At 52.9% G+C, this 13,448-nt stretch overlaps 1 protein-coding gene across 1 annotated transcript; it reads right to left on the reverse strand.

Annotated features, from left to right (window-relative positions):
* Positions 1 to 206: 206 nt before the first annotated feature.
* Positions 207 to 11,842, reverse strand: LOC119956279 (ATP-sensitive inward rectifier potassium channel 11-like). The gene is given in 5 exon segments (XM_038783356.1): positions 207 to 1,534; positions 1,537 to 1,686; positions 1,689 to 1,871; positions 1,874 to 2,337; positions 11,310 to 11,842. Coding segments are annotated over 4 exon segments (1,236 nt in total). The 5' UTR covers positions 2,313 to 2,337; positions 11,310 to 11,842; the 3' UTR covers positions 207 to 1,070.
* Between the last annotated feature and the right edge of the window lie 1,606 nt (positions 11,843 to 13,448).

A 13,448-nucleotide genomic window follows, 5' to 3' on the forward strand; every position in this document is an offset into this window, starting at 1 on the left:
ATGTCTCAATGGGATCATCTTTCAAGGAATCATCCTATCTTCTATGAGCTGTGACTCCCCATCTCCTCCTCCTCCAGCTCGTCCTGTCTTCCACCCCTTCCCCAGGTTTACTGCAAGGAGTTAGACCATCCTCTGTTGGGTAAAGGGTGATATTAATGAGTCTCGCCCCTGCCCCCCACATCCCCCCCCCCCCCCCCCCGCAAACAAACACAGTGATTAGTTACACAGGCAAGAGTTGGCCAAGGTCACATTGGAACATTCCACTTGACATTTGTTGCTATGTGCTTTGAAACCTGGAGCCGTGCTTCATTTTGTAAAGTCAAAACGCATTGGGGTTTTGTTCCCGCACTGTCTTTTTGAACCATGTGCTTTGAGTGGTGAAGGTAGTGTTGGGGAATGGAAGGTCGCAACAACTCATACACATCTTGGCTCGGTGCGGAGAAATCTCCTACGCTGCCCCAACAACGTGCCTCAGCTCGGCCCAATCGCGCCATTTTCCACTCCCCCACCCGTTTTTTTTTTTGATCGTCCGACGTGAGATTTTCCATCCCCCGTGACCGTTGAGAGGTGGGCTGAGGCCACCTCATTTCGCGGAGAGCTCTCGCCCGACAGGACGCGGGAGTGGGACATTTTAACCAGCGCCCGCGGTGCTCCATCATCTGCTTCCTCCGCCATTTTGAAAAAGGCAAGGTGGAAGGTCAAGGCCTCTGGCAGATGTTGCCCAGAGTGGCAGCAAAAGATTGGGAAGTAATGGCTGCAATAGATAATATTTTTTTTAAAAAGGAAAGAGTGAGGGTAGTGAGCATTTTCACAGTTTTAAAAGGCCTGAGGAGGGATAGGAAATGGGAGCAGAACTAGGCCGCAAAGCCCTTGCGAACATCATCCACCATTCATCAAAGATCACGGTTGTTTCTTTTAGCTGAACTCTGTTAAGCCCACATCCCTTGATCCCTTTAATGTCCATGTGAGTTTGAGCCGACGAAGGGGCTGAGATTCATGGTTTAAACACAATGAGAAGATAAGTAGAGGAACAGCAGATTTTCAGCCAAGGCCATCCAGGGGAAGAAGATTCAGAGAAGCAATGCCCGTGACTCGATCACTTCTTGTGACTCCCAATCTGATAAACAATCTACGGACTGAAAACGTATGGATGATTTCATGCGCCCTCCAGGGGTATTGACGGTCTTGGAGAATTTCCTTTCACGTAGGTCGTTCATTTGCAGATTTGGGCCATTGTTTGTTAGGTTTTGGATTCTCTCCTGCGCCTCAAGTTCTCTGGCGCTGCAAAGCGGGGTTTTGGACCTAACCGTGTTGCCAAACTTGGAATAGTCAACGGAGTACCTCCCCTCCTCCTCGGTCACAATGGGCACAAACCTGTGGCCCCAAAAGATCTCATCCGGCAAATAAGATGTCCTCGCCTGGGTGGTGATGCCGGTGGTCTCCACCACGCCTTCAAGGATGACCACCACCTCGAGGTCCTCCTGTTGCAGCCCAGCGGCTGACACGTTGTAGAGCGGGCTCTTTTTATTGATGGGTGGCTAACGATCAGGGGAGAAACCAGGAAGATCGCATTGACCCCGACTGGGTTCTCCACCTGGATGTCAATCTGTGAATGGGGACTACCCCCTTCCTGGGTGGTGGTCTTCTTGACCAGTTGCATTTGGATGGTGGCGCTAATTATCATGCTTTTCTCAGGTCCCCTATCCGGAACATGAAGCACAACTTCCCATTCCTCTGAGCAATGACGGCATGCTTGCTGAAAATGATGGTCTCCGCCCTCCGGTTCGCCTGGGCGGTCTTCATGAAGATGCAGCCCAGCATGACCGCATTGACGATGAGGCCGAGACGGATGTTCTGGATGATCAGGACGGGATGGCTAAGGGGCACTCCTCGGTCACCATTCTGCTCCCAAACCCGATCGTCACCTGGACCTCAATGGAGAAGAGGAAAGCAGACGTGAAAGAGGTGATGCTGGTGATGCAGGGGACGATACTGTCCTGTCGGGAGTCCAGGTCACCGTGAGCAAAGGCTATGAGCCACCAAAGTATCGCAAAGAGCATCCAACTGCACAGGAACGACATGGTGAAGATCACAAGCATATAAGGCCACTTGAGGTCCACCAAGGTGGTGAAGACATCTTGAAGGAAGCGTCCTTGCTCTCGAATGTTCTTGTGGGCCACGTTGCAGCCTCCATTTTTGGTTACAAAGCGAGCTTTCCTGGTCTTGGCACGGTAGCGAGGATGTGAGAGGTCATTCTCCACCAGCCTGGTCACCAAGTACTCCTCTGGAATGATCCCCTTTCTTGCCAACATTGTTCTTTCACCTGGAGACGACTGCCTGTGGGGCCATAATGAAAATGGACAACATGAATGTGGTTAATCTCTTTGCTGCCTCACTGTGCATCAAGACTTGTTACTGGGCCGTAAGCTCGGGGTGTTGCTATGGGCACTTGTGCCCAGCAATATTTAGAACAGTACAGCACAGAACAGGCCCTTCGGCCCTCAATGTTGTGCCGAGCAATGATCACCCTACTCATTGTATATTGTAGGTGCCTCAACATTATTCTGCTGACTATACATTCAGTTTTTCGTTTACTATTGCTTCATCTTCCCCCTAATTGCCTCCCCTCCCCCCTGTCCGATGGTGTCCACCGCCTCACCCAAATCAGCCAAGGCAATGGGCGGTGTCAGGCTGATCAGCTGTGTGCTCCATCACAACAAGGCCCGTTTCCGGCCAGCTGGTCATCATGGAGAGCAGCCCAGGTCACCTCTGACCCCTCAGGGTAAAGCTAAAGCTGTACCACCGTCCAGGGTGGGGATCAACTCATTCGGAACACAGGGTGGGACCGGAGATACATTTCACCAGTACCACTCGGCAATACTCAGCCATGGGGACTTACTGACCCAGGCATCAACTCAAACAATACATCATCTCTCTGATATGGGAGGTAATGTTTTGGCCGAGGAAGGGAGAGAAAGGAACTTTCATTTATAGAGAGCCTTTCACAACCTCAGGATGCCTCCAAAGTGCTTTAGTACCAATTAATTTCATTTTCGGGACGTGGGCGTCGCACGGCTGGGCCAGCATTTATTGCCCATCGCTAAGTGCCCTCGAGAAGGTGGGGGCGAGTTGCCTCCTTGAACCACTGCAGTCCCTGGGGTGTAGGTACACCCACAGTGCTGTTAGGGAGGGGGTTCCGGGATTTTGACAGCGAGGGCGACGAGGCCGAGTTAGCCACTCCTGTTTCTGGTGCCCTGTTTCTGTGCGTAGAGGCCGGGTATAACGCAGCTTCTCATTCGGCCCATTTAATAACCTTTTATTGTCACAAGCTTGAAGTTACTGCGAAAAGCCCCTAGTGGCCACATTCCGGCTCCTGTTCGGGGAAGCTGATACGGTTATTGAACCCGCGCTGCTGGCCTTGTTCTGCATCACAAACCAGCCGTCTTGCCCACTGAGCTAAACCATTTCAGAGTGGTTTAGCACTGGGCTAAATCGCTGGCTTTGAAAGCAGACCAAGGCAGGCCAGCAGCACGGTTCAATTCCCGTACCAGCTCCCCAAACAGGCGCCAGAATGTGGCCACTAGGGGCTTTTCACAGTAACTTCATTTGAAGCCTACTCGCGACAATAAGCCATTTTCATTTCATTCATTTTTTTTTCCAGAGGGCATTTAAGAGTCGACCACGTCGCTGTGGGCCTGGAGTCACATGTCAGCCAGACCGGGTCAGGACGGCAGACTTCCTCCCCGTTTGTGAGGCTGATGGTCTTCTCCGACAATCGACAATGGTTTCGTGGTCATCGTTGGACTTTCAATCCCGGGCTTTATTGAATTCATCATTCCGCCGTGTGGGATTCGAACCCCGGGTCGCAAGGACCTTACCCCGGCTCTCTGGATTACTAGTCCAGGGGCAATACCACTACCCCCCGCCCACCCACCCCCACCCTGTTGTAATGCATCAAACACGGAAGCCAATTAGTGCACAGGAAGATCCACAAGCAGAGACGAGGTAAACGACCAGTTAATCGTGCTATTGGCCGATGACCTAGATGTCGGGGAGCAGGGCACTATTTCAGAATTTGCAGGTGACCCAAAACCTGGCAGTGTTGTTCACTGTGAGGAGGCTGGCGATTAAACCTCAGGCGGACTTGGCCAGATGGTGGAATGGGCAGGCATGCAGCCGATTAAATCTATCGGCGGGAAGTGTAAAGTGTCCCGCTTTACGGGCGGCGCGGTGGCTAGCACTGCTGACTCACGCCGCAGAGGACCCGGGTTCCATCCTGGCCCCGAGTCACTGTCTGTGCGGAGTCTGCACGTTCTCCCAGTGTCTGTGGGAGTTTCCTCCGGGTGCTCCGGTTTCCTCCCACAAGTCCCGAAAGACGTGCTTGTTAGGTAAAGTGGACATTCTGAATTATCCCTCTGTGTACCCAAACAGGCGCCGGAATATGGCGACTAGGGGATTTTCACAGTAACTTCATTGCAGTGTTAATGTAAGCCTACTTGTGGTACTAATAAAGATTATTATTATCCAATTGCCACTTAATTGGGGAAAAAAAAAATCGGGTACTTTAAATTTATTTTTAAAACAGTGTCCCACTTGGGTTGGAAGAACAGGGAGAGGCAATATAAAATACAGGGTAAAATTCGAAACTGGGTCCAGAAAAAAATCAAGAGACAGATTCCGGGGATGAGCAACCTCCGTTGCCTGGCTAGGTTGGAGAAGCTGGGACCGCTCACGGCGGAGAAGAGACGATTAATAGAAGATTTGACTGCGTTCTTCAAAATCATCGGGGTTGAAGGGCAGCACGGTGGCACAGTGGTTAGCACTGCTGCCTCACGGCACCGAGGTCCCAGGTTCGATCTCGGCTCTGGGTCACTGTCCGTGTGGAGTTCGCACATTCTCCCGTGTCTACGTGGGTTTCGCCCCCACAACCCAAAGATGTGCAGGGTAGGTGGATTGGCGAGGAAAAATTGCCCCTTAATTGGAAAAAATGAATAGGGTACTCTAAATTTTTTTTTTTTTTTAAATCATCGGGGTCAGGAGGGGTTCTAGACTGAGCAGACAAAGAAACACTGTTCCCATTGGTGGACGGATCGGGAAGTAGAGGACACAGGTTTGTGGCGGTGGGCTGAAGGAGCGGTGGCGACAGGGGGAGAAAGGTTTTCAGGCGGGAGTAGTTGGTGGGGGGGGGGGGGGGGGGGGAGCGTTGGACAGGAGTTCCAGAGGGATAAGACCTTCGAAAAAGGGTCATCTCGTCTCGAAACGTCAGCTCTTTTCTCTCCCTACAGATGCTGCCAGGCCCGCTGAGAATTTCCAGCATTTTCGCTTTTGGGAGATCTCGAGGGAATTGCAGGAAAAGCTTTTTCACCCAGAGGGCGGTGGGAGTTGGGAACTCGCTGCCTGAAAGGGTGGTGGAGGCAGGGGGCCCTCACAACATTTAAGAAGCGTTTAGGTGAGCGAGTGAAACGCCAGAGCGTACAAGGCTACGGATCAAGTGCTGGAAAATGGGAATGGAATAGATGGGCAGGACAGACATGGGCTGAAGGGACTTTCTGTGCTGTGAAACACTAATTCAAACTACCCCCACCATGCATAAATCTCCCGAGTTATGATCATTGGTCCTTTTACATCCACTTGAGGGGGCCGATGGGTTTTTTTAACATTTAGAGGACCCAATTCCTTTTTCCAATTAAGGGGCAATTTAGCGTGGCCAATCTACCTACCCTGCACATCTTTGGGTTGTGGGGGTGAAACCCACGCAAACACGGGGAGAATGTGCAAACTCCACACGGACAGTGACCCAGAGCCGGGATCGAACCTGGGACCTCGGTGCCGTGAGGCTGCAGGGCTAACCCACTGGGCCACCGTGCTGCCCCTGAGGGGGCAGATGCTTTAAGGCCTCAAAGGATGGCACCTCTGGCAATGCAGCACGCCCACAGTACTTGGGCTGAGTCCAAATATTGGGTTCCAGTCTCTGACGCGGGACCTGACACCGTAAGCTTCTGATTCAGAGGCAGGGCCGAGCTATTACCGGTCATGCCTGGAGAGTCAGTCGCACAAAAACGCATGGCAATAGTTTGAACTTTCAGCCAGGTTTTTGGACAGATACTATTCTTTTTTTTTTTAATAAACAATTTTATTGAGGTAGTTTTTGGCTTTATAAACAGTTACAGACATCATCAGAAAGGAAGCAAAAAAGGGCAAAAATGTGCAAACATCCACGTACTTTCAATACTTCCATCGTACCGTATTGCACAAGCCCGCTCCCCTCCCACCCGTACTACCCGCCATATTTTCCCTCCTACTCTACTCCCCCCTGCTGACGCTCACTCTCCCGCAAAGAAGTCAATAAATGGTTGCCACCTCCGGGTGAACCCTGCACAGATCCCCTCAAGGCGAACTTAATTTTTTCCATCCCCAGGAAACTTGACATGTCCGCAAGCCACCACTCAGTCTTCGGGGGCTTTGAGTCCCTCCACGCCAATAATATTCGTCGCCGGGCTATCAGGGAAGCAAAGGCCAGCACATCGGCCGCTTTCTCCCCTGGACGCCCGGGTCTTCCGAAACCCCAAAAATTGCCACCCCTGGATCATCACCACCCTTGTTTTTAGCACCTGGGACATGACCCCCGCAAATCCCTCCCAGTACCCCCTCAGCTCAGGACATGCCCAAAACATGTGCACATGGTTCGCTGGTCCTGCGCACCTAGCGCATTTGTCCTCTATCCCGAAAAATTTGCTCATCCGAGCCACCGTCATATGGGCCCGGTGAACGACCTAAATTGGATCAGCCGAGCCTTGCACATGTCGCGGTCGAGTTTACCCTACTCAGGGCCTCTGCCCACAGCCCTTCCTCCATTTCCCCGCCTAGCTCCTCCTCCCATTTAAGTTTCAGTTCCTCTGTCTGGGACCCTTCCTCCCTCATGAGCACCTTATAAATACCCGAGACTCTACCCTCCCCTTCGTCCCTCCCAGAGACTATTCTGTCTAGGATCCCCATTGGCGGGAGGCGCGGGAAAGATGGGACCTGTCTACGAACAAAGTCCCGCAGCTGTAGGTATCTAAAATCATTTCCCCTTACCAACCCAAATTTCTCCTCCAAGCTCCTCAAACTCGCGAAGCTCCTTCCAGGAACATATCACCCACCCTTCCCGCCCCTGCTGACAGACTATTCTAATGCTAATGGGCAATTGGCAATGGAGCAGTGTCAAACAGCCAGGAGTGCGATTTGAGCAATCCCTTCATTCCGGTCAATCCTTCAATGTAGATTTTGACACGTGCCTGACACACTCCAAGTGTGACAGAGCCACATCTGGAATTTGGTTGTGTCCAAAAAAAAAAGGAACCACAGTGAACGAACGGCAGTCGTCCAAAACAACAGTAAAGGCAGCGAGGGAGAAGGAAAGTTAGTCTAACGGCATGGAGGTTAGCACTGCTGCCTCACAGCGCCAGGGTCCCAGGTTCGATTCCCGGCTGGGTCACTGTCTGTGCGGAGTCTGCACGTTCTCCCCGCGTCTGGTGGGTTTCCTCCGGGTGCTCCGGTTTCCTCCCACAGTCCGAAGCTGTGCAGGTTAGGCGGGATTACGGGGATCGGGTGGGAGAGTAGGCCTAGATGGGTGCTCTTTCAGAGGGTCGGTGCAGACCGATGGGCCGAATGGCCTCCTTCTGCACTGTAGGGATTCTACGTCGAATCGCTAAAGTACGGTCGCCTGAGGCACACCTGACACGAGGGACACAACAGCGACTCATGGTCTGAAAGAGGCAACGCTAAATGTATATACCTCCACCTGGCAGGGGAACAATAATGCTTTGTATGTCACATGCCATAATGTCTGTTCTTTGAAACAAAAGGTGACTCCTTTGATCCCGCGTGACCAGAGCCACGGGACTTGTGATTAATGCATGAGAAAGAGAGCTGAGTTTATATTTTCACATCGCTGTTCATGATCTCATGCCCTCCAATGAAGTGCTTTATTTTTACATGTAGTTGTTTTTTTGCAACAAAGGAAATACAGCAAATTTCCAAAGACCAATTAAATTGATTTTTAAAAAACAAGCTTCCCTAATGGTGTTTATTTTTATTCATCGTAAGACGTGGGTGTTGCTGATAAGGCCCAGCATTGATTGCCCATCCCTAATTGTCCCTCCACAAGGTGGTGGTGAGCCGCCTTCTTGAACCGCTGGCCGTCCATGAGGTGTACGAGATATATTCAAGAGGGAGCTGGACGTGGCCCTTGCGGCTGAGGGGATCAGGAGTATGGAGAGAAAGCGGGGTTGGGATACTGAATTTGCATGATCAGCCATGATCACATTGAATGGCGGAGTAGGCTCGAGGGGCCGAATGGCCTCCCCCTGCACCTGTTTTCTATGTTTCTATGTAGGTACCCGCAGTGCTGTCGGGGAGGGAGTTCCAGGGTTTTGACCCAGCGACGGTGAAGGAGCGGCCGATATATTTCCAAGTCGGGGTGGTGAGTGGCTGAGAGGGGAACCTCCAGGTGGCGGTGCCCTCCACGTGTCTGCTGCCCCTGTGGAGGTGGTAGAGGCCGTGGGTTTGGAAGGCACTGTCTGAGGAGCCTTGGTGGGCTGCTGCAGTGCATGGTGTAGACGGTGCTGCCACTGTGCGTCGGTGGTGGAGGGAGTGAATGTTCAAGGTGGTGGATGGGGGCTACTTTGCTTGGGATGGAGTTGAGTTTCCTGACCGTTTTGAATATTCATAGAATTTGCAGTGCAGAAGGAGACCATTCGGCCCATAGAGTCTGCGTCGGCCCTTGGAAAGAGCACCCCACTTAAGCCCACGCCTCCACCGTAAGCCCATTGGATGAATGCTCAGTGTGATGCGGCACGGAGATCGAAGACGCCCCAGTTTGCAGTCAGCTGCTTGGTGTCGCTGGGGACAGTGTGGTGGTATGATTAGCATAGCTGCCTGCCATTGGTGCAGAACACCGGCTTAACATTGCCCCTGGTCGGTCATGTGCCTCTCGACGGTTGGTTGAGATCAGTCATGTGACGGCTCCCCGATTTGTCGAGAGGCTGAGTTAACCCGCCTCCAGGGGGGGTATAAATACCCAGTACGCCCGGCAGTCGTCCTTATACTGTAATCGACTGCAGGGCTTAACATCTAGTATATTAAAGCCATACTTCTGTTCAGCAACTCGTCTCGCGTTCAATTGATGGTACATCAGACAGTGGTTTGAGAGCCCTGATATCCCAAGAGGGTAAAATCCCCTCGTAAATCCACTGCTTATCATCTTCCAGCCACCCTGCCGAGGAAGCACACCTGGCCACCAGGTAATAACAGGATCAGGACACACAGCGATGCCCTACAGAGTTGAATAGCCTGAACAACACCGGTTGGAGTTCATATCGAAAGAATAGGCATTTAGGAGAGAGAGAGAGAGACCAGAAAGGGTCAATACCCCCATACCGGGACTCCAGGAAGGATCCATGCTGCGAGGTGAGGAATAGATGGGAGTATAGATCTTGAAAGTGCTGTCGCATTACAGTGCAAAATATTACACTCAGGGCACGCCACGGCAATAGTTTGTGTCAGTGTCTCTCCAAGTAGCGGCTTTAAACCTCGGTATACCAGAGCAAGATTAGAGACAAGAAACTTTCTGACGAGGCGACGGAGGGAGCGAATTCGGAATTGCTGCCTTGGCATAGAAACTGTGAACAGGTGAAGGACAAAAGAATGGGACGATCCTTCCTTAGGGTTGAGAAACGGTCCAGGATGGGGCACGAGGGGAGGGGGGGGGGGGGGGGGGGGGGGTAAACACCCAAAGTGCCTTGGCACAGCTGCTGACGGCCCTCTCCCCTCTAACTCAGCAAGTTGCCAATTCAATACCCACTCCGGGAGCTCGATCACGAAACCCGGGCTTCCAGTCCAGCACGGCACTGAAGGAGCGCTGCACCGTCTGGGGGCGTCTGTCTCTCAGGGGAGGCCCGCCTGCTGATGTAAATAATAACCGTGGCATCAGTTTGAAGGATGCGGGGCAGGGGTTTGGGTGGGGGTGGGGGGGGGGGGGGGGGGGAGTGAGCGAGTCCTCTCTGGTGCCCTGCTCAGTATATCGCCCATTAGTGGGCAGCACGGTAGCATTGTGGATAGCACAATCGCTTCACAGCTCCAGGGTCCCAGGTTCGATTCCCGGCTGGGTCGCTGTCTGTGCGGAGTCTGCACGTCCTCCCCCTGTTTGCGTGGGTTTCCTCCGGGTGCTCCGGTTTCCTCCCACAGTCCAAAGATGTGCGGGTTAGGTGGATTGGCCATTGCTAAATTGCCCGTAATGTCCTAAAAGTAAGGTTAAGGGGGGGTTTGTTGGTTACGGGTATAGGGTGGATACGTGGGTTTGAGTAGGGTGATCATGGCTCGGCACAACATTGAGGGCCGAAGGGCCTGTTCTGTGCTGTACTGTTCTATGTTCTATGTTCTAGTGTCCAAAATTGCCCTTAGGCTGGGTGGGGTTTTGGGTTATGGGGATGGGGTGGAGGTGTTGACCTTAGGTAGGGTGCTCTTTCCAGGAGCCGGTGCAGACTCGATGGCCGAATGGCCTCCTTCTGCACTGTAAATTCTATGAAATTACGCAGCGGTTAGAGCTCCTGCCTCTCGGCACCGAGGATCCGGGTTCGATCTCGGCCCTGGGCCACTGCCCATGTGGAGATTGCAGCTTCTCCCCGTGTCTGCCTGGACCTCACCCCCATAACCCAAAAAAGATGTGCAGGTTAGTTGGATTGACCAGGTTGAACTAATAATCTTTATTAGTGCCACAAGTAGGCTTACATTAACACTGCAATGTAGTTACTGTGAAAATCCCCTGAATTGGAAAAAAAAAGAATTGGACCTCAATTTTAAAAAGTATTTCTCGCTCATTTAACGCCATTGAAACAAATGATTTAGTCTTCAAACATTGCTGTTTGTGTGAACTGGCTGCCATACTCCCTGCACCACAACAGTGACTCCACCTCGAACGTACCACATTGACCATGAAGCACTTTGGGATGTCTGGAGAGGCGCTATATAAATTCAAGTCTTTCTTTCTTGCGCGGAATCAAAGTCGGGTGGCGTTTGAAATTTAAAGTCTGCATTTTAATGCGGGGCGACATCCAATTCTGTGTCCGCACGAGCCACATTCTTTATTCAGTCAGCGCTCCATCCACTCAATCTCACCTCCGTAAACAGGGGGGGCGCGGAGTAGAAAACCGGCAGGTTTGCAATTCCTTGCCACCTATTCCCGTGGACGGAAAAGGTCCGGGGAGCAGAACATTGACTGACCTTGGGTGCAAGAGGAGTCGGATTAAGAAACGGAATCCGCCCTGTACCTTTGTTGTCCGTCTGCTCTGTCTAGTTTGCTCAGTTGGAGCCTGGGAGTCACGGATTCAGCATCCCTCTCGTTCAAAGCCTCCTCCGATGGCCTCACCTGACGTAAGAGGTTATTTTCCTCCCGGCGTACGACAGGTACGAGGAGCACAGGGCTGTAGGACTGGAGAGAGAAGAGTCACAAAAGAAATCAGCTGATCCATCAATTCCCATGGAAACGAGTAATGGGATAGGACCCTTAAAGCGACGGCTTAACGACAGGCGGAGGGTTTTATTTGTGCCGAGTGTCCGCGGATTCCTCTTAAAGGGGAAGTACCTCACCAAAATTTTAGGTGAAGGGCTCCCTCATGGATTATCGGTCGCACATGATTTGCTTTGGAATGAATAATTCAAGGCTGTGAGGAGCTTCAGAGTCGCCTGGGGAGTCATCGTCTTCACAGCATTCCTGCAATGCTAGCATCGCTGTGTAATATGTGTCAGCGACTCATTCGAGGAGGAGGAGGAGGAGAGGTGGTGGAGAGTGTCACAACTTGGCTTTCTGTCTCCTGTATTAAAATCAAATCAAAGGACAATGCAGACATGAGTCAGCCAGGTGGGTTTTTTTACGACAGCCACTTTCACGGTCATCATCAGGCTTTTAATTCCAGATTTTTTTAGTGGAATTCAGATCCCACCTTCTGACGTGGTGGGATTCGAACCCGGGTTCCCAGAGCATTGCGGTGGGTCTCTGAGTTACCAAACTCAGGGGCAGTACCACGGCACCACCGCCTCCCGTACCTGCTACCACCCGCCTTTCAGACAGCGCATTCCAGGTTGTAACAACTGGCTGTGTTGAAAAAAAAAATTCTCCTCACACCCCCTCTGTTTACTAGCCTGAGGGGGGGGGATTCTCCCGTACCCGGGGGGGGCGGGAAGTCCCGGCGGACGGAATGGCGAGAACCACTCCGGCGTTGGGCTGCCCCAGAGGTGCGGAATCCTCCGCACCTTGAAGGGCTAGGCCGCGGGCGGAGTGGTTTGCGCCCGCCGGCTGGCGTGGAAGGCCTTTGGCGCCGAGGCCGAAGGGACTCTGCCGGCCGGCGTGGGTCCGCGCATGCGCAGCGGGGGGGGGGGGGGTTCGCCTACGCGGAGGCCATCGCGGAGGCTGACACGGTCACTGTGGGGCACCCCCTGGGGCCAGATCGCCCCGCGCCATCCCCCCCCCCCCCTCCCCAGGACCCCGGCGCCCACCTGCGCTGCCAGGTGTCGCCGGTAAGGGACCTACTCTAACCTACGCCAGTGGGACTGGCAAAGAACCAGCGGAACTTCGGCCCATCGTGGGTCGGTAATCGCCGGGGAGGCCGCTGCGAGCAGCCGCCGAACTGGCGCGGTTCCCGCCCCCGCCGAATCTCCGGTGCCGGAGAATCCGGCGGCCGGCGGGGGCAGGATTCACGCCGCCCCCTGGCGAATTCTCCGACCCGACCGGGGGGGGGGGGATGGGGCGGAGGTGTGGACCGAGGTGGGGTGATCTTTCGGGGGGGCCGGTGCAGACCCGATGGCCCGAATGGCCCCCCTTCTAGCGATTCTAGGATTGAGTCCGACAAGACTCTTGGAAAAGTTACTCGGAATCGAATCGTCAACTCCGTTTCTCAGTCCACACACGCTGCTGGGGCCTGCTGGAGTTTTCCAGCACTTTCTGTTTTCACCTTCAGATTTCGGCATCAGCATAACTTTCCCTTTATTTTTACCTCAAAACCACCTTTCTCCCTCTCTCTGATGTTCAAGTGTTTGTATCTTGGTGGTGGAGGAGGGCCGTGAAGGGACCAGACCACTGTGGCTGATTGCGATTCAGGTTCGATCCCGGCTCTGGGTCACTGTCCGTGTGGAGTTTTGCACATTCTCCCCGTGTTGTGTGGTTCTCACCCCCACAACCCAAAGATGTGTAGGGTAGGTGGATTGGCCGCGCTAAATTGCCCCTTAATTGGAAAAAAAAATGAATTGGGTACTCTAAATTTATTTTTTAAAAGATTTATACGATCTGACGAGAAACCAGAGTGTGCGATTAGCAGGACAGTGACCGAGGGCTGGGATTCGAACCTTGGCCCTCAGTGCCACAGTCCCAATGCTAACCACTGTGCCACACTGGTGTGCGCGCTCCTCACTTT

The sequence above is a fragment of the Scyliorhinus canicula genome, chromosome 23 (assembly GCF_902713615.1).
Source record: "Scyliorhinus canicula chromosome 23, sScyCan1.1, whole genome shotgun sequence".
In the NCBI taxonomy this organism is placed as follows: domain Eukaryota; kingdom Metazoa; phylum Chordata; class Chondrichthyes; order Carcharhiniformes; family Scyliorhinidae; genus Scyliorhinus; species Scyliorhinus canicula.